This window comes from Miniopterus schreibersii (genome assembly GCF_964146895.1).
Source record: "Miniopterus schreibersii genome assembly, chromosome: 15".
NCBI classification, from domain to species: Eukaryota; Metazoa; Chordata; class Mammalia; order Chiroptera; family Miniopteridae; genus Miniopterus; species Miniopterus schreibersii.
The window spans coordinates 22,966,172-22,986,570 of record NC_138115.1 but is presented as its reverse complement, the minus strand read 5'-3'; the positions used below and the strand labels follow the sequence as shown (position 1 = coordinate 22,986,570).

The 20,399-nt window shown below is 40.8% G+C and overlaps 1 protein-coding gene across 7 annotated transcripts in view; it reads right to left on the bottom strand.

Annotated features, from left to right (window-relative positions):
- TSEN2 (tRNA splicing endonuclease subunit 2) overlaps positions 1-20,399 on the bottom strand; it is a 47,962-nt gene that overhangs the window by 9,437 nt on the left and 18,126 nt on the right. For 4 of the 7 annotated variants that reach the window (XM_081160328.1, XM_081160329.1, XM_081160330.1 and 1 more), the window contains exons 6-12: positions 19,573-19,650; positions 13,752-13,802; positions 11,330-11,468; positions 5,597-5,633; positions 4,775-4,886; positions 3,642-3,731; positions 46-2,651 (exon numbers count right to left, since the gene is read on the bottom strand). In XM_081160328.1, the coding sequence (XP_081016454.1) occupies positions 2,592-2,651; positions 3,642-3,731; positions 4,775-4,886; positions 5,597-5,633; positions 11,330-11,468; positions 13,752-13,802; positions 19,573-19,650 (567 nt within the window). In that variant the 3' untranslated portion in view covers positions 46-2,591. Of the gene's footprint in view, positions 1-35; positions 2,652-3,641; positions 3,732-4,774; positions 4,887-5,596; positions 5,634-11,329; positions 11,469-13,751; positions 13,803-19,572; positions 19,651-20,399 lie in introns of those variants that run through there. The other 3 variants (XR_014000426.1, XR_014000427.1, XM_081160327.1) reach the window with 2 other exon arrangements.

Genomic DNA, 20,399 nt, shown 5'->3' with positions numbered 1-20,399 from the left:
GATGCTTGCGCTGTTTGGGAGGGTGGTCTATTATCACATCATTTTCCCAACTTTATTAAGTAAAAATGTCTCCTGTGGAAGTGGAAAAGCCTATGAAGAAGTAGGTGTTACAGAGGCCTAGGAAATACCACTGCATTAGGAAAAAAACAGTTGGAAGTGATAGTGTATTGAGAAAAGTGATCATGTAAAAAGTAGGATCTTGGCCAAGCAGGTGTCTGCCTTTGTTTTTTCGCACTAGGTTGACAAGATTTAGCTGTGAAAAATGTTGGTTCCACAAAGTTTCATGGTGTTCTTGAACGTGGTGTGCTATTTTTAGTGAGATTCTTGTGCAGCTGCTCAGCCTGATGCCATTTGAATACATCCTGGTACAGCGGGTGACTTTGAACGCTTTGGGAGAACTGGAAAGTGATGGAGGAAAGAGAGGATGGGTGGAAGGATTTCAGTTTGAAAGCAAGTCTGGAAGGTTTGAGAGATTTAAGGACCATGTAAGACTGACTCTTTGAGGGGTGTGGGTGAAGCAACTTCTGCTCAGTGAGGCTGTAGCATCTCCCCTGGTGAACTGGAGAATCTCCGAAAGGTGGTTTTATTGCTGAGTAAATTTCCAATCTTGATGAACTTGCGTGTTTTCTTTTTTTTAAAAACAACTGCCATCTGGTACATTTATTTCAGAAGGTAGGAAAAAACTGCTAGGAACTAATACTTCCAAAGATAAGCTAATACTGCTTTTAGCTGGGAACTGTGAGGGTGATGTAAACCAAAACTGTTGCTGGTGTACCATTCCAGAACCCCCAGGGCCCTCCGGTAATGCTGAAGAGGGTATGGCCTGCTACATGGTGTCCAAACTTATACATAAGGAAGGAAAATTTTCCATACAAGGCTTCTTTGATTAAAGATGTTGTTTTGGACATTCTTCTAGAGCTTTCAGTTACAAATATCTGTGTGATCTTTGGCTTCTCTATGTCTTTATTGTAGCCTTTATATCAAGGAGTCACCACAGCCTTCAATTCACCTTAGTTGATGACAAAGCACCTGAGGTGCAGTGTTGACAGGAGTACTGAACTTGGATGAAGGATTCATGGAAGAGTTTTTACCATAAAGGCACTTGATGCACTGATTAGGCTTTGAAAGAAGTATCACTACAAATGACAAATGAAATAGGGAAGAAATGCTTCCTGAAATTTTTTGCCAACATTAGTTTTGAGAAAGTGATGATTCAAAGTGAAGTCTTTCACTTTGCTAAGGAGCCTGGAGTAAGCAAAGTGAACAGTAAAAATGTTGAAGAACTATTGGTATCTCTAGTAAAGAGCAAAGAAGTTACTAAGATGACTGGTCTGAGGCAGGGGAGGAAGGGGAGCTCCATTAAAATGTAGAGCATGCAGACACAATGACTGTTGCGAGAGCAGGAGTATGATGTGAACGGAAGCACCGCAGAAAAGCACAACTATAGGCAGAATCTTAGGCTGTCAGGGGCTCTAAGATCACCCACCAAGGCAATGCAAACAAGTGCCCATTTGGTGTGTTTTTCATCTCAGCTTCCAAAGAGTTCTTAACCATCTACTTCTGGAGTATTTAGTGCCAAGCAGAGGACTGTCCATCAGTGTCTTGAATTTGGAAAGTGGATGAGTCTCAGATGATGGTTCCCTCACTCCTGCACTGGCTCCCTCTTGCTCGTTCCCCCACCCCCATGCCCTCTGTCCGTTTCCCTCCTCTTGCCTCCAAATGCCACTCCTCAGGCAACTCTCCATTGGGATATCACCAATTAAAAAAAGGTTTTAACTAAATGTTAACTGCACTCATTATGTATCTTCCTTCATATACTACTTCACCACCTATTTTTACTTTGTAACAAGTTCACTAAAGCAAGGTGCAATTTTTATCTAATACTGCATGATAGTGTTGTGTATTCTGCACAAATATGCCCACCAATTAGTTCACTGGCAAATAATTAGGTAACTGATGTTTTAAATGCTTTCTATGATACAGAAACCCTTGTTAAATATTAAATGGATTGTTATGTGTTTGAGTAATTGGTTGCAGTTCTTGGACAAGCAGAGACACATCATTTTTTCCATTTAAAACAATGGAACATAGCATCCTGCAACCCCAGACATGTTCTCCAGCTCTCGCCCAGGAACGGATTGGAAGTGGGCAACAAGAGATGCCTGAGTATGAAAGTGCTGCTTTGGAAACTGTAGAGTGCCACATAAACGTAAACTATTACCATTTTCAAGTAAAATCGGAGTGAAACAGACTTTCCCTGTTGCTGGACCAGTCTTCTTGGGACTCATCTACCCAACCTCCTCCCTGAGCAGGCGAGGACACGATGGGGCCTGGGGGCGAGGAGCTACGGCCAGTCCCGGCCAGTGCCGGTTCAAGGACAGAATCTGAAGTCCCGCACAGGGCTCTTCTCCTGTGTAATTTTATCTTTTAAAACACTAACAGTTTTCTGGTTCTGGGAGCGCCATGCCCTTTAAAACTTTTAAATTAATGGCCAATTACAATAAAAGGACTCTACCTCATCCTGAACTTGGCTTATTGTAGGAGACTTAATAAATATTTGTTGGTGAAATTGGAAATCTGAGGTTGAATTATTAAAGTTCGTCTTGGTCACTCCTCTCTCGTGAAGAAACCCAACGGCTTAGAATCACCTCCTGTAACCAAACCAAGCAAAAAAGGGGAATGAATTTCAAAAACAGAAATAAAAGAACATGCTAGGCATGGGACATCGCAGCTACATTTCACAAAAAGCTGTCTATATAATGAGGATACCTGTTTCCACCTTATAACTGAACATTTGGAGGAAATGTGAATGTAGCAATACATACACCTTACATGCAAATAGTATCTACCACAACCGTGCAAAGGTTTTAAAAGCTGAACTGGCCTCAGCTGTGGATTTCCACTAGCACTTTCCAGGACTGGGCGTACCAGTACAAAGGCTCATATTTAACATCAGAACTAGGTCTATGATGGTGCTGCTATATCCAAGTCAGCACTGAGAGGACTGAAGTGGATCTGGATTGCATTCTGTAAAAAGCTAATCTAGGGGGAATGGCAGGGCAAATTGAGGGGATGGGGAGCTGGGGCTCTCGAGCAGGTCTGCAGTGGGATGGGGCAGTGAGACCGAGAAGGAAGGGTGCAATGTCAGAGAAAAACAATGAGGTGCTGGATGTGCTGGAGGGGTCAAAGTAAGGGCAATGGATGGGAATATTAAACACTGAGTGACTTGACAATGAACCTGGCAGCACTGGCAGTGAAAATCCTGCCGGGAAGATGAGGAGATTGAGCTCAACACAGAGCCCCAGAAGCCAGAGGAGAAGTTCAAGGAAGGAATGTCAACAGTGACACTTCCAGTCTCTGGGAATCAGACTGAGAGGTCCTGGCCTGGCCAGAAGGTCCTAGGACATCTGGGAAAGCAGTTTCAGCCGAGTGGTGAGGACAGAAACAAATCATATCGCAGGTAAGGAAGCAGCAGGAATTGAGGGGAGTGAGAGTGGGTTTAGCAGGGAAAGGCTTGAGAAGACCTTCTTTACCAAGGCAAGATGGTTTTCACTTGTTTTCTTGAGAGCACATGTTCAAGAGGACACAACACAATGGAAAGAATCTTTGGGATAACATGAATTATCTCTGAGCTTACGCACCTGAACTTTAATTCTTTTCATACATTCTGGTGACTCCATTTCTTTGTCAGTCATGGTAGAAGGTTTAATCAAATAGCACAGCATGAGTTCCTATTGAGAAATGAAAAACAATCTCCATATCCCACAAAATAAGAGTATAAATCTGGGTGTGTCAGCAGGAAATGCAGACAATCTCCATTCCTGCCCACTGTGTGCCCCTGGGAACATCATAGCTGGGCTCACACTCTAGACTAAGGAACTGCCATTTAGACACTGTTGACATGTCAAGAGAATGCAAATAAAGTAGATATACTGGTTATAAACATATAATTTAAAATATTAAATATATGCTAGAAGTCTCAAAAAGTGGGCATAAAAACACTAGAAACAGTAGCTAAAGCCTAAGCAACTTAACTGGCACTCAAGACAGCTGTTGCCTGGCCCCTCTGGATCCAGTCTCAGCTCCCATACCTCCAGCAGCAGTGGGACAGAGAGGGAGGGGGCCCACAATTCATTTTAGTTAGCAAATTACTGAATCACAGAGAACACTCAAAGCTTTCATCCTTTATAGTCCTGGTGACTTCCCTCCTATCTTGATGGCAGCAGGAAACAGAACACAGCCAGGCAGTTAGCAGGCTCTGGGTTGAATCCCAGTTCTGCATTTGAGCTGCATGATCATGGGTTTCTCACTCAACATCTCTGACCCTTCAATTCCTTGCTCTTAGGATGAAGATAATAAATGGGTGGTGAGAAAACATGTAAAGTGTTTAGCAATAAATATTCCCTTCCTGCCTTTTCAAGAGATCTGCGAACTTTGGAAAGAAATGTGTCAATGTTTGGATTCCTTTGTGAATGTGTGGGTGAATTTTGAGCAGGTGCTGGCTGTGCTTACCAAGGGCACCCAAAGAAGAAAGGCAATGCCCACCAACATCAACCACTACAGGAAACTTCAAAGCTCAACTCCTGGTGCTTAGTACCAATTGGTGGTGGGAGGGGACATGAGAGGAAGAGAGCTTCTAGCCCAATCTTCCAGAACTTCACTGGTAGAAACACCTTGAAGTTTCTACAAATGACTTTTCTATTTCTACTACATTAAAAAAAAAAAAAAAAGCAACCATTTAAGTGATAGGTAGTGTCAGAGCTGATGTTGTTACCTTGGAGACATTTACTGAAACTCTGCTCAAAGTAGCCAGTGACTTCCAACTGAAAGGTCTTCGAAGAGAGCCCTCAAAATGGTCATCAACTAACTCAGTAATGACAGAGTAACTGAAAAACACACAAAAGGTATTTTAAAGTACTGTTTGTCCTACCAAGAACAAAGAAACAGAAAAAATAAAATGTACATCATCTGATCCTAAATTCCCCTAGACTGCTAAGAAAATATTAATGAAAAACTCATACTTTATGTTATAAAATTTTAGACTGATTTCAACATGTATAAGAAAGGAATAGAAATATTCTTCTGCCTGGCCTGTGGTTGAGCATCGAGCTATGAACCAGAAGATGGAGGTTCGATTCCCGGTCAGGGCACACGCCTGGATTGTGGGCTCGATCCCTAGAAGGGGGGGTGCAGGAGGCAGACTCTCTCTCATCATTGATGTTTCTCTCTCCCTCCCCCTTTCTTTCTGAAATCAAAAACATAAAAATTTTTTTAAAAAAGAAATATTTCTCCCAATATGAAAGCTGAGAATTCACTCAACTGTTTTAGATACTAATGTTCATTGATATTAAGATGAACAGTTACTACACAGATTAACTGAATGTTTAATACTAAAAGACAGATTATCGTAACCTATTTATTATTTTATATATAATGTAACAACGCTGGTGTGTCAAAAGGCACAGACATACAGTACTTATCCTTATCAGGCCAATAGGAACATGACTAATTGTTTCTGTGGCACTGAAAATTAAAGTGGAGGCCAAAAATTTCATATCCCTTTAAGCCATTAACTTATTTAAAAATCACTCCAAACCTTGCATGGTAAAATGGAGGTCCTTTTCGATACAGCACTGCAAAGAAAAAGAAAGAAAATGTATAACCACCCGAAATAAAAATCTTATTTTATTACTTAAGTTTTTTCTTCTCCACAGAGACATAAACACCCAATTATCCGTATGTGGGTAATCTGCAATATGCCCTGTAGTCTATTTTTAAAACCCAAACTGTTTTTCCCCCTGGGACAAAATGCAATTAGTAAAGCAAGTCTGTTGCCAAGACCCTAACACCCTCCTCCCACCCTCACCCCCACCCCACAAATGAATTCCAAAGTCAAGTACAAGTGATTCTTGTCTTGCTGCTTCTCTTATACTCTCTGGGGTCAGAGCTTAAAAGTGTATCAAGAATGTGAAGTTTGTGTAAAGTGGAGGAACATTTTGTTATTCATGTTGAATCAATGTAATTCAAAGTGTCTGAGCTAATTTGGCCAGGTACTGATTTAGGTGTTGGTGCTAGAGATGAATAAGGCTCATGCCTATTTTTAAAAAAATTCAAAGTCAAGTGGGGAAAAGAAAGTACATAACCGTACACACCACTCAGAGACCGGTCTGCCCTACTACAGGAGTCCTCCCACTTATGCATGAAGGATATGTTCCAAGACCCCCAGTGGATGCCTGAAACTGTAGACAGTACTAAACATTTCTACATGTTTTTTCTTATACATACATACCTATATTAAAGTTTAATTTATAAATTAGGCACAGTAAGAGATTAATGACAATAACTAATAATAAAATAGAACCATTATAATGGCTTTGGGCCATTATTAAGGTAAAATAAGTGTTACTTGAACACAAGCACTACGATATCCCAACAGTTAGTCTGATAACCTAGACAGCTACTAAGTGACTAATGGATGGGGATCATCTACAGCATGGAGATGCTAGACAAAGGAATGATTCACACTTTGGGTGAGATGGAGCGGGACAGGAAGAGACTTTATCATGCTACTCAGAATGATAACTTAAAACTTATGAATTGTTTATTTCTGGAAATTTCCATTTAATATTTTTAGACTAACAATGACCACACATAACTGAAACCAAGAAAAGTGAAAGATCGGATAATTCAGTCTGTGGCGGTCAAGAGCTGCTGCCGAAAGCATGAAGCTAGGGACTCTGCCATGTGGTCCCTGGAACTGAACAGGGAACCCTTCAGAGGCACAGCCTATGGCAGGAAGGAGAACACCACACACCTCCCAGAAGAATAAAGATTAAATAAAACGAGAGCAGAAAAGCACCAAGGCAAGAAGCCTGGTTGCCAAAGGAGCCAGCAGTCACGGGAGCCTCTGGGTGGGAATGTGAAGAAAGGCTCCCCTTAGTTTCTAGTCTCCCTTCACCAGTGGGTGATCAAGGTCAACCAGCTCCACAGCTGCACTTGATTTGAGATCCCTATCACTTGTTCCAAATACTGCTCCTGGAATGAAATGTGATTGACAAGATTTATTCAAGGAAGAGTTTCTCTGATAAGATGTGAATTTCATAATGGCCCTTTGTCATGAGTCATTAGCTCTGTAAGCAGAAACAACTGTTAAGAGAATGTCCTGGATTTAACCCATGTTGGCAGATCCAAGGTACATGTGATTAGGTCACCAGCCTTCAAAACTAAAATAATATTGTTAAAAACCAGTGGCACTGAGCAGCTGTGCCTGGAGAAGGTAGTTTAGGAAGCCGTTCCTCCCGTTCCAGGCTCGCACCGCTTGTGAACTCTTGCTAAGCAGGAACTGGGAAGACACTGTCATGTGGCTGCTGGGCCAGAGGCCTGGCCTCACATTAATTACGCAGGCAGCTCCAAGTGCATGATATGCCCCAGCTGTGGCAGAGGCCTCCGGGGAGTTGGGAAATAGCAGCTGATTTTTTTTTTTCTTTTCAGAAAATCTGTCTGCTTGTTCATTCCTTCATTCATCCTTATAAGGCAGTTTATTTTTAAATTAGGAAAGTTCTCTCTACTCAACATCCACAAATATGGCTTGAATACTGAAAATACGTGAGTAAGGCAGACTTAGAAGGCACTCAACAAAGGTCTCATTCCCCTGAAGCTCATCTTTTTTTTTTTTTTTTAATTTTTATTTATTTTATATCTTTATTGCTTTCAGAGAGAGGAAAGGAGAGGGAGAGAGAGAGATAGAAACATCAATGATGAGAGAGTCATTGATTGAGCTCGCAACCCGGGCATGTGCCCTGACCGGGAATCGAACCCCGATCGCCTGGATGCCAGGTCGACGCTAACCACTGAGCCACGCCCGGCCGGGCTGAAGCTCATTTTTAAATAAAGATGTTTTTTAAAAACAAGGTATTGTTATCCATGTGATATGATGAGCAAATGAAAGCTCAGAGAGAAGAAATTTGCCTGAGGTCACACACTCACACACCTCATAGGAGTATAAAGATTAAATAAGAAGTAGAGCCAGCTGTGAACCCAAAGAGTACTCTTTCCATCACCCCATGCCATCTCTTAAATGTTTTTTTTTTAAAATTGATTTTGGGGAGAAAGAAAGGGAGAGGGAGAGAGAGTGAAACATGGATGAGAGAGAAACATCATCCATCTCCTGCCTCTTGCACGCCCTGACTGGGAATCGAATCAGTGACCTCATGGTGCATGGGTCGACAACTCAACCACTGAACCACACCGGCCAGGCTCATGCCACCTCTTAATGCATCACTGTAGCCTTACCCACTGGAAAAATCTACTCAAATTTCACCCATACAATGAGAAAGTTGGAGAAGACCTAACAAGCATTTGCACTGAGTGGCAATTCTTTTTTTTTTAACCCTCACCTGGTATGATTTTATTGATTTTAGAGAGAGAGAGAGAAACATTTATGTGAGAGAGAAACATTAATCAGTTGCCTCCCATATTCACCCGACTACGGATCAATCCCTCAACCTGGGTATGTGCCCTGACTGGGAATGGAACTCTTGACCTTTCAGTGTGGGGGATGATGCTCCAACCAACTGAGTCACACTGGCCAGGGCCTGAGAGGCTATCCTTACAGGAACATGAAAAGAAGAACAGGGCAGGAAGCCAATGAGGAAAAATGAAACTGGCATGTCACTTATTTAAGCTACATGACCTGTGGCCAACACAATTATCTGGAAACCTAGCAAACTAATCTCAGGCTAATCCTAATCATTTGTAAAGGTAAGTCTGAGTTAGGATATCTGTACTGAAATCCAGGCATGGAAGAAACAAAATAAACCATTTATCTTAGAGAGAGGGGTGATACCTAACCTTTATTTTAAATTGCTCACAATCTACAAACATAGTATTTTGAGTAAAATTTCAGGGGGTACAAGGGGCCCCTTGAAGACTATCCTATAAGTCTAGGTAAAGCACACTCAATTTTAGAGCATTTAAAGATTTAAAAGCTTGAATTGGCTTTCTTTGGGTACTTAAGGCTCAAAAATATATGGAACAAGTAAGTGACAGAGCTCAAAAGACCTCAAGGGCCATGACTTCTCAGAAGGCCTCTCGAATACATTGAAATGTTTGTTTTAACCTCAGTAACAATTCTGAAAAGCATCCAGGAAGCACCCTCACTTGGCAGATGAGGAAACGAGTTTGGGGACTTACTGAAGGAGTGACACTAGTGTGGATCATATTCACTCACCCAGGCCTGTGGCCTTAGGTTCCAGTTACATATTGATGACTCCACATTTGTATCTCAGTGGTCTCCTGTGCTCCAGAACTATCTTCGCAGTATCTCCAGTGTGCTTACTTAATACATCCAAAACATTAAGCCAAATATCTAGGCACTATCCCTGATTCCTCTCTTACCCACAAGTCTCGCATCCACTCCATCTGCAGGGCTGGCTGGGCTCAGCTTCCCTAACTAGTCACTCTGCTTCCATTTTTGCCCTCCAGCAGTCTATTAGTAAGAGAGCAGAGGGTCTTGTTATATTAAATCATTAAATTTAAGTCACTCCCTTGCTCTAAATCTCCTAAGACATCCAATCAGCAGAATAACATCCAAAGTCTCTGCCAGGCCCTATGTGACCTGGCCCCAGCCTCAGACCTCACTTATTGTCACTCTTCCCTGGATCTCTAAGTTCTAGACACACTGTCTTTCTGTTGTTCCTGTGACCTGCCAAGCTTGTTCCTGCTTCAGGGCTTTGCACTTCCTGTTTTCACTTTACCTATCAGGTTCTTCCCCAAATTCTCAAATGACCTGCTCCCTCACTATGGTCACATATTTGCAGAGAGTGCTTTCCTGTCCCCTTTACTAACTTCCTATATTCTCCCTTTACTCTGTTCTGTTTTTCTCATAGTACCTATCAGCACCTGAGACTGCATCATGTACGTATCTGTTTGCTTGACTGTCTTCCCCTCCAGAAAGTAAGCTGCCCCATTAAGGTGGCTGTGTGTCTGCCTTACTTACCTTGGCATTCTTGGCACCTAGAAAGACCTGGCCCATAGGAGACCACAGCAACTCTGTTGAATTAAGTGCTCACCTAGCTAAGACTCCTCACTTTAAGTAAGGATCAGTGGAGGAAGAACTGTGTAAAAGTTTCTAAGAGTCTGGGGTTCAAAATTCAAAGTCCAGCTCTATAAGTTACTGGCCCTGAAAACTGTTCAGGGCAAATGACCCATTCTCCTAAAACAGCAGTCTCCCTCAGAAAAACAGGGGGAACAAGTATCTCCTGCACAGGACTACTGTACGGACTGAATGAGATAATGAATGGAAAACACTACAGCCCTGGGCAGTCTTGCTCAGTGGTTAGAGAGTTGGCCCGAGGACTGACGGGTCCCCGGTTTGATTCCAGCCAAGGGCATGTACCTTGGCTGCAGGCTTGAACCCTTGCCCTGGTTGGGGCCTGTGCTGGAGGGAACCAATCGATATCTCTCTCTCATGGACGTCTCTCTCTCTCCCCCTTCCACTCTCTCTGGAAAGCAATGGAAAAAAAATCCTCGGGTAAGGATTAAAATAAATAAATAAATAAAAGTAAAAACACTTAGTACAATGCTTGGTATATACTAAATGCTCAATAAATGAGAGCTGTAATTACCATTACAATGATTATTCTCATTTGCGAGGGGAGGCAACTGAGGCCCAGAGGACAAGGAACTGCCCAATATCACATGATCACATGGCTAATGAGAGGTGGCGGTGGGAGGGTGCTGTAAAACTCTTTTCTTTTTTGTTTTTAAATATGAGTGGCTACTATGTACCAGACATTTTTATTTTTGAAAATATATCTTTATTGATTTCAGAGAGAGGAAGGAAGAGAGAGAGAGAGACAAAAACATCAATGATGAGAGAGTCACTGATCGGCTGCCTCCTGCACACCCCCTACTGGTTATTGAGCCTGAAACCCAGGCATGTGCCCTGACAGGGAATCGAATCGAGATCTCCTGGGTCATACAGAGGTTGATGCTCAACTGCTGAGACACACCGGCCAGGCTACAGAACTACTCTTTCTAAGATTCCAGGGCAGATGAGAGGAAAAGCCTGAATTGGGACTGCAAGCTTCTACTCCTGGGCTTTTCTCCTAGATTACCTTTTCATTCATTCTGGACATACCCTAAATCTAATCCAAATATCCAATATTCTTCCCTAAACCCAATCCAAATATCCACTATCCTTACCTAACCCAGAAGGAAGAACTTCTTAGCAAAGATCAGCAACAGCACATATAATCAAATCTGATTTTCATCCTAGGATCTGATGCAAACCTTGGTTCTCACACCTACCAAGCCATGAATTACTTACATAAATCTGTTCCGTACTTAAGTCCCACTTTGGGCACCCAGCCCTTGCTTCGGAAGTAATGATATGCCATGTAGGTAGTCTTGAATGTGGGCTGAACCACGGTGAAAACTTTCCAGAGTTTTACAATTGTTAAAGGCTCCTAAAGTTATTGAACAAAAATAGGCATTATTATGTTGTACTCCTCTGTGAATCAACATCTGTAAGTGTGAAGCTGAAGCAGTGACTAAAATAAACCCGGTACCCATCACAGAGGGATTTAACTAGATCTAGACCTGTGCTGTCCAATGATGTGCCTGGACTGAGACGTGCTACACGTGTAAAATATACGGAATTTCAAATCTTAATATATATATAAAAAAAACTATCTCAATAATTTCAGATATGTTGGGTTAAATAAACTATGTAATACATTATAAATTAATTTCACCTGACTTTTTTTTTAAAAAAAAACCTTTAAATGTGGCTACCAGAAAATTTTAGATTATACACATGGCTCCTGTCTGAGGTTCCCATTACATTTCCAGTGGACAGCACTGCTCTAAAGGACTTGGGAAAGGCTGCCCTGAGATAGTGACATTTGAGATGAGAAAGAAGTAGCCAAGTGAAAGGGGGTGGTGGAGGGCTCAGGAGGAGGTGGTGGTGGAGGCTGGGGAAGAACATTCTGGGCAGAGGAAAGAGTGTGTGCCTAGGTGCTCAAATGTAACAAGTCCACAAGGGAAGCATGTTCCAAAAGACCCTAAAGAATAGCTAATGTATGTCAGGCCATGCTCAGAAAAGCCACAAATAATTTTGTAAAAGCTTTAAAAATATGCTCCATTTAGTTTTGGAACTAGAGGATTTGTTATCTGATGGCACAAATTAATAATCCACTGCTTATAAGAGAATTTTGTTTCTAATGTAGGACTTGAAAAGACAGACTGGTTCGGTTCAGAGAACATTTTGATGTATCAATACAAAAAAATACAACAAAAACTAGGTAAGTTTGGAAAATTTTCTGCTTCATTTCAGTGCTTAGTAAAATGGTCAATTCTTCAGTTGGTTTAGGGTTCAGTCACTAGAAAAGATTTGCTCAGTTGGCTCAGATGAAGATTTTAATACCATAAATATGAGTTAGAGTTGTGGCTTTTTTTCTTCTTTCTTTTACTTTTCTGGAGTTGTTCCTAAAGTGGAAGCTCCATATGTGTGTGGCCTTCAAATCCCACTGCGAGGAAATACTGTACTCAGCTCCTCCTCTGAGAAGCAAGTCTTACAGAGAAGGCTAAACTTCCAATATGGATAGCTCACCATGTTTCAGATTTGAGGTTTCTATGTAACAGCTGGAATATTCTGACAAATTTCAGCTAAGGCCCAGGAGAAGAGGCAGGGTGGGCTAAGAATGGCCACCATCTGGAATAATGAGTCACTCATCAGCCAGACACCCATTTCCAAACCAATGGAATACTCGTGAAAAAGACTTATATAATTAGAATCTGATGATGATAAAATTATGTACTTCCAAGAACGGAATAAAATATGCTTTCTCTGGTCTATTTACAGTTCTGCTTACATTTTTCTTTTTAATTTAAGTTTCATTTTAATTATTTTGAATATGTATTATAATCACATGGTTCAAAATTCAAACAGTAAAAAAAGTGTACAGTGGAGCCTTTGCTGGTGTGGCTCAGTTGGTTGGGTGTCCTGTGCACCGAAAGGTTGCTGGTTCGATTCCCAGTCAGGGCACATGCCTGGGATGGGGGCTCAATCACCAGTAGGAGGCATGTAGGTGGCAGCCAACTGATGTTTCCTCTCACATCAATGTTTCTCTCTCCCTCTCCCTCTCCCTTCCATATTCTCTAAAAAATAAAAAACTATTCTTTAAAAAAAAAAAAAAATGTACCCAGAGCTCCACTTCCTCTACTAGAGGGCAAGTGATGGTATCAACTTCTTATGGGGTGACCTTTCTTCTAAGGGAAGCAAGCTATTGTAAAATCATGGGCTTTGGAGCTACCCTGGCCTTGGGCGACTTATTTAATTTCTCTGAGCCTCAGTTACCTTTTCTATAAAATTCTTACCAGATGGAAGTGAGGATTAGAAGTATTGTATGTAAAGTGCCTAATACACAGGCTAAAGTAGTGCTAAAAGCTGGTAGCTTTTATTTTTGTTGTTATTTTTAGTACTGTCCTGACACAGATTTCCTGGTCATCATGTAAGATACTGCTCTTCTCCTAACCTATGGGAATAAAATTCAACCTAAAAAGGTCAAAGCTGGCTTTTGCCTGAGCAGTTCCAATTCAGGACCAAAAGCTGAACTTAGAGAAGAAGCCAATTCCTGTTTTATCTAGTGAAAGTAGACACATTTGTATTGAAGCAATTGAAATGACTACAATCTGCTTTTAACATCAGGAAAGTTTAAAGTAGAATACACCTAAATAAAACTTCTTACCTTTTCATAGTAAATACTTAGACATCCCAGAGCATAGACCAGGAAGAAGGCCTAAAACAGAGCAAGCAAAAAATGCTCATTAGAAATTATTTCACATTGCTGAGAAATTATTTTATAGATTGATATGTCTTTGCCACAATACAAATTAATGTCCTTGAGTCAACATCAAAATGGTCACATATTTTTAACAGAAAGTTTGTATAATTTTTCAAGGATTTAAAAAAATCTAAGAAAATATAAATGTCACAAACTGGTTTAAAATCAGTAATAAACACCCACTTTCACCACTTTTACTCAACATAGTACTGGAAGTCCTAGCCAGAATAATTAGGCAAGAGAAAGAAATTAAAGGCACATAAATTGGAAAAGAAGAGGTAAAACTGTTGCTATTTGCAGATGACATGATATTATAATAGAAAACCCTAAAGAATTCACCAAAAAACTATTTAAGCTAACAAATTCATCAAAGTTACAATATAAAATACCTATAAAAAAATCTGCTGAGTTTCTATACACTAATAAAGAACTATCAGAAAGAGAAATTTTTTTAAAATCCCATTTACAATTGCATCAAAAGAATAAAATAACTAGGAATAAATTTAATCAAGGAGGTGACTTGGTAAACATTGACAGATATAATCCACATAACAATGTTCCTTGGAATCCTCGATAATTTTTAAGAGAATAAAGTGGTTTGAGAACTATTATAGTTTTACCCAGATCCAAATTTAGAGCTTCTCTGAAGGTGAAGGTGGTTATTTGCTGGTCCCAATCACCGTGTCCAGCAACCACTTCCTGCCCAGACTTCTGCCAAGGCCTCTCTGCTCTTATTTAGCCCCTTACAGTCTATTTTCCACAGGAGCCAAAGCCATCTTCTCAAAACACGAAGAGGTGGCCCCCATGACTAAAACTCTCCAAAGGGCTTTATTGCATTCTTGCTTCTCACCATCTGTAGCCCCTGTGTCTGACCACCACTCACTCTCTAGCCACCTTGGCTTCACTTCTGTCCCCTGAACACACTAAGCTCGTTTCTGCTTTTGTAATTGCTACTCCTACATCTGGCATAATCTGCCTCAGACTTAAAGGTCACTTCTCAGAGAGGTCTTCCCCAACCACATGGTTTAAGTAACCCCTATCTTGACTGTCTTCTTCAAAAGAGCACTTATTTTAGTCTGAAAGTATCCTTTTTATATGTGTTTCTACGAATAGAGCGTAAACTCTGTGAGAGCAGGAAGCTACAGAAAAGGAGCTAGCACACTGTGGGCCCTCAATGCCTGTGCTGAAAGAATAAAGAAATAGGTCTCTGGATCCTGCCCTTGGTTTAGGCCCAAACTGCCAGAGCCACCTAGAGCAGGCCGAGCCCTTTCAACTCCTTTCTCCTCAGTGTGGACAGTACTGTTGACAGCCTTCCTGGTGTCCTACAATCTTATTTTGACCTTTCCCTTCCCATGGCGCAATACTTATTAATACAGAATACTTTTTTTTCTCAGATGGACACCTATGGTAGCCAAAAGATGCAATGGAAAAGAAAGTTGGTTCCTCAAACAGCCAACTCCTTTTTTTCCTTTCATTTTCTCACTTCTTGGTTCAGAATGGTATAACAGGAAGAATGAACTTTGAGATATGACAGATCTAGGATGGAATCTTCATTAGTGGCCAGGGCCTTGGAAGTCTCACTTAAACTCTCCTACCTCACCTATAAAATGGATTAATAATGCCTTCTTAAAGATTTAATGAGATTAAATCTCATAAAGATTTAAAAGGCTATGAAATCTAATTGCTCGATTCATTTTAGTTTCGTTCCCTTTCTAAAAATCATTTAGATATTTTAATCTGGGAAAGTTCAATCCAATTGTTGCCTAGCAAGAAATGCCTGCCTGCTATCAGTTAGAAGTTAAGTTCTTCAGAAACTTTCCATTATTTGCAAACATATATTTCCCTAAGAACTGATGAAACCAATGCCTCATTTTAACTGGCCTTAGATGGCTTTATGAATCAATGCAAACTGCTCTTAGGCACTTGTTACAGATGGAGAGGATCTCAATTCAATTGAATTTATTTTATTTAGAATTAAAGCATCAGTAGACTGGGGAGGTCTGTGGAGGCTGGCGATTATGTCCCTTGAGATCTCATTGATAAGTTTTTGCTTTGACAGTACTAATAAGATAGAGGGATGAATTTAACAATGATTTTGATGTCATATCACTAAATCTTCTTAGGGCCCAAATCATTATAACAGAAAAATAGCTCTCAGTAACAGACCTCTAAGAAGCAGATCTTTAAGTCAGCTGTTGTACTACCATTCTCAGTCCCTAAAAAGAACTGCTCTGAGTCACCACAGCAGGGCTGCTTGTGTTCCTTATAGACATTTACGAAAATACATTACACTGTGCAAGTGGTGCACCAAACACCAGTGATTCTTTCAAAGGCAATCTGCCAAACAGAACTGAGAAGCAGAGCCAGGTTTAACTGCGTGCTCCTTGAAAACTTCTACAACACATTTCTGGAATGTTCTCAGGAGCCAAGCAGCTTCCAAGAATACAGAGCAATCTCATCTGCTATCTCCTATTACTCTTCCCTTTCTTCAGGGAGTATTTGGGGGGAGGCTTTTTTTCATTAAAAGCAGCAACTGACCAGCCTCCTGGAACAGTAAGGTTGAACCCCCAGGTTCTACACCTGATGCTCTCTCCAGCCCTACTGCTGCTGCCTACTGGAGCTGAGAGCTGGGAGGGTCTTCATGGCCTCAGCTCTCCAGCCCACACTCATACTTATGCCAACTCTAGTCCCTGCTACTCCCCTACATCACTGCCTGCAATGGCCTGGTGCCACCATGACCAGGTCACACCCCTACCCATAGATATGCCAGCCACAATCTAGCCATCCTGTGTTGTGTTGCCACTTCCAGGACTGAGCTGCATGAGAGTCTGTGCTGTCCCCTGAGTCCATCTGGCAATCCCTATTTATCCTTTAACATCTGCAGATATCACCAACTCTGTAAAGTCTTTCCAGCTAGTGCGTGTCCCTTTGGACTCCAGAAGTTCCTGTGAAAATTCCATACCTCGTACATATCCATTTAACAAATAATTTTTAAGCACCTAATAAATGTCAGGCATTGGGTACAAGGACACAAGAGAAGGAACACTAGGACAATACATATATATCACACTGTGCTTATCACATAGAATTGTAATTATTTTGGGGCTATCTCTATGATCAGAGCCATATTCTATTTATTTCTGTATTATTAGCACTTAGCCCAGCGCCTGGGACATAGTAAATACCCAGTGAATATTTTTGCAAAATACTGATTGCATATACCTGAAACTGAAGAGAAAGAATGAAAATACATACAGAACAGAAAGCACTATATGTTATACAGAGATCACATTTTTTAAATAATTTTTTTAAATCCTTACCTGAGGATATGTTTTTATTGATTTAAGAGAGAAAGGGAAGGGGAGAGGGAAACATCGATGTGAGAGAGAAACACAGATTGGCTGCGTCCTGCCACGGCCAGGATTAAACCGAAACCTAGGCTGGTCTGCCCTGAATGGGAATCAAGCCTCTTGATTTCTGGTTGAGGCTCCAACTGTGTCACCGGGCCAGGGCAGGAAATCACATTTTAGAATAAACAATTTTCTGCCCAGCTGGGCATGGCTCAGCGGTTAAGCATCGACCGAGGATCCAAGCGATTGGGGTTCGATTCCTGGTAAAGGCACATGCTTGGGTTGTGGGCTTGATCAATGACTCTCTCATCATTGATGTTTCTGTCTCTCTCCCTCTCCTTTCCTCTCTCTGAAATCAATAAAGATATATTTAAAAAAAAAACACAAAAAAACAAAAAATTTTCTTACAAATATCACAGATTTATACTTGTTGGATTCATGCTGTTAAAAAATAATTTTTTATTAATATAATATTATATACCAACTATACTTAAATTTAAAAAAATATTGCTTGTGCCTTGGCCAGTGTGACTTGGTTGGAGCACTGTCCCATGCACCGAAGGATTGAGGGTTCGATTCCCAGTCAGGTCACATACCCAGGCTTTAGATTAGATCCCTGGTCAGGGTGTGTACAGGAGGCAACCGATTGATGTTTCTCTCTCTCTCTCTCTCTCTCTCCCTTCTTCTCTCTCTAAAATCAATAAAAGTACATTCTCGGGTGAGGAGTAAAAAAAATGCTGATTGTGAAAGAAAGAGTTCCAATTAGCTACTAAACAGCGTTTCTAAGGAACTAAATGATGATGATAATGACAAGAACAGCAGGTGCTAACACTTACTGAGTATTTACTATATACCAGGCACTGTGCTGAACCCATTACATGAGTGATTTAATTTCCAGAACATCTTATAAATAAGGTGCTATATTCGGCTTTTACAGAAGAAAGCTGAGACTCAGAGAGGTCAAAGACCTGGAGAACAGGCATACACAGTCTGACCAACAGGGAGTATTCTACACGTGTGCTATCCAGTACAGTAGTCACATGTGGCTGTTGAATGTTTTAAATGCAGGTGACATGACGGAGAAACAGAATTTTGAATTTTGTTCAGCTTTAATTAGTTTAAATTAAATAGCCACACACAGCTAGTGTCTACTGTATTCAACAGTAGACTAAGCTGTCTCATTTGTAAAATGAAATGAAGTAAATAATTCGAAACATCCTTTCCTACTCTGAAAGTCTGTTCTTTGTACCACTGGCTTCACTGCAAGGAAGGAAGTGCAGACCAGGAGATCAAGAGGCTATGGAAACACAATTACTTCTCTGTGAACACATCTATGAAATGACCCACGTGGGTGCATTTAACAAGCACTCCTTGACACCTACATATACTCCAAGAACTGTGCCAGGCACTGCAGAAGGGATCTAAGACAGGCTGGAGTGCTCCTGGAGAGGAGACACACCCATGGAAATGAGCCTGAGGAAGGGGTGCTACCCTCAAGGGCAGAAAGGATATTTCTGTGTACAGTATAAATGTAAGCAAAAAAGGAAGGACTGAATGTTACATGAACACAGGCTAGAGGAACTCCAAATCAGAGGAAAAACATGATGCAGTTGTTTAGTCAACTTTTGAGAAAGCAGCTATGTCTTAAATAAAGAGAGCAAGTATTGGTAGTTCTGCAGAAGGAAATACCTAAAGTGCCTTTAATAATTATCAGTCTTTACATAACTTGAAGTACGCATCACAGCTTACTAAAAGTTGGTGAAACTCCACAAATACACTAAAAATCACTGAACTGTACACTTTAAATGGGTGAATGGTATGGTATGTGAAGTCTATCTCAACAACCTTTTTTTAGGACTTGGTAAAAACTAGTAACATAATATTTGGCCAACCTGAAACCTTGATGAAAAGAAGTGCTTAGCCTTGGCCAGGTAGCTCAGCTGGTTAGAGCATCATCCCGATATGCCAAAATTGTGGGTTCAATCTCTGGTCAGTGCACATATAAGAATCAACCAATGAAGGCATAAATACGTTGAACAACAAATTGATGTCTCTCTCTCTCTCTCTTTCAAATCAATCAAACAATAAATTTTTTAAACAAAGAAGTACTTAGACAAACTCCTTGATACCTCTGTGGAATGATATAGGTAAGGTCCCCAAAATGCACATCTTAGAATTGATCAAATGCAGGCTAAGGAATGAAATGTAGGCAGGCCTACTTTGGAAGCTGCCTAGGGTGATCTCAATACCTAATTGTGATATTCAATTACTGAATACTCAGTTACTGAATTACATACAGAACTGCATTTAGAGGTATACAGTGTTGCCCAGTCCCAGAGACCAATAGCTGAAAAGGGAACAAGCTGGAAACATACCTCTTCTAGGCTGAGTTGCAAATACTCGAAGATTCTATATGGATTTCTTCTGCATCTTAGTCTCTTCTTTTGTACCAACTGAAGAAAAAAAGAAAAAACATATAGAACAAATGGGAGCACTACGTTATACAGAGAAAACTGCATTTTAAAATGAACAACTTTCTTATAAATTGCCCAAATTCACATTTGTTGGATTCATACTGTTAAAAAGTAACTTTTTATTACTTATATGGAAAAGGTTGCTTTTCTACTATTAACATTTTATTTCTTTTTGACCCGTGAATATTCCCATAGTAATCATTTTGTTGGTTGATTTTACGTGCTTTTTTTCACAGTACCTCACAAGCATGTGTCTAGGTTCTTAATGAGACATCATAAACCTCATTCAAAAGGTTAGATAAGCCTGGCTGGTGTTGTTCAGTGATTGTCGACCCATGAACCAGGAGGTCATGGTTCGATTCCTGGTCAGGGCACATGCCTGGGTTGCGGCTAAATCCCCAGTATGGGGCATGCAGGAGGCAGCTGACTGATGATGTTTCTCTCATCAATGTTTCTCTCTCTCCCTCCCTCCCTCCCTCCATTCCTCTCTCTAAAAGTCAATAAAAACATATATTTTTAAAAAAGGTTAGATAATATTTCTCCAAGTAGGTGTTTCACATACCACTTAGCCATTAGATTGTTTCTCATTTTCAGCTATTACAGACAATTCTAGGGTAACTCTGACAGTGCATCCCTTAATGAAGTGGCTGTTCATCTGCTTCCCATGTGACAGCTGACTTCTATATGCAGGACCCGCCCCTTGGCTGTGCTCCAGACTATGTGCAATC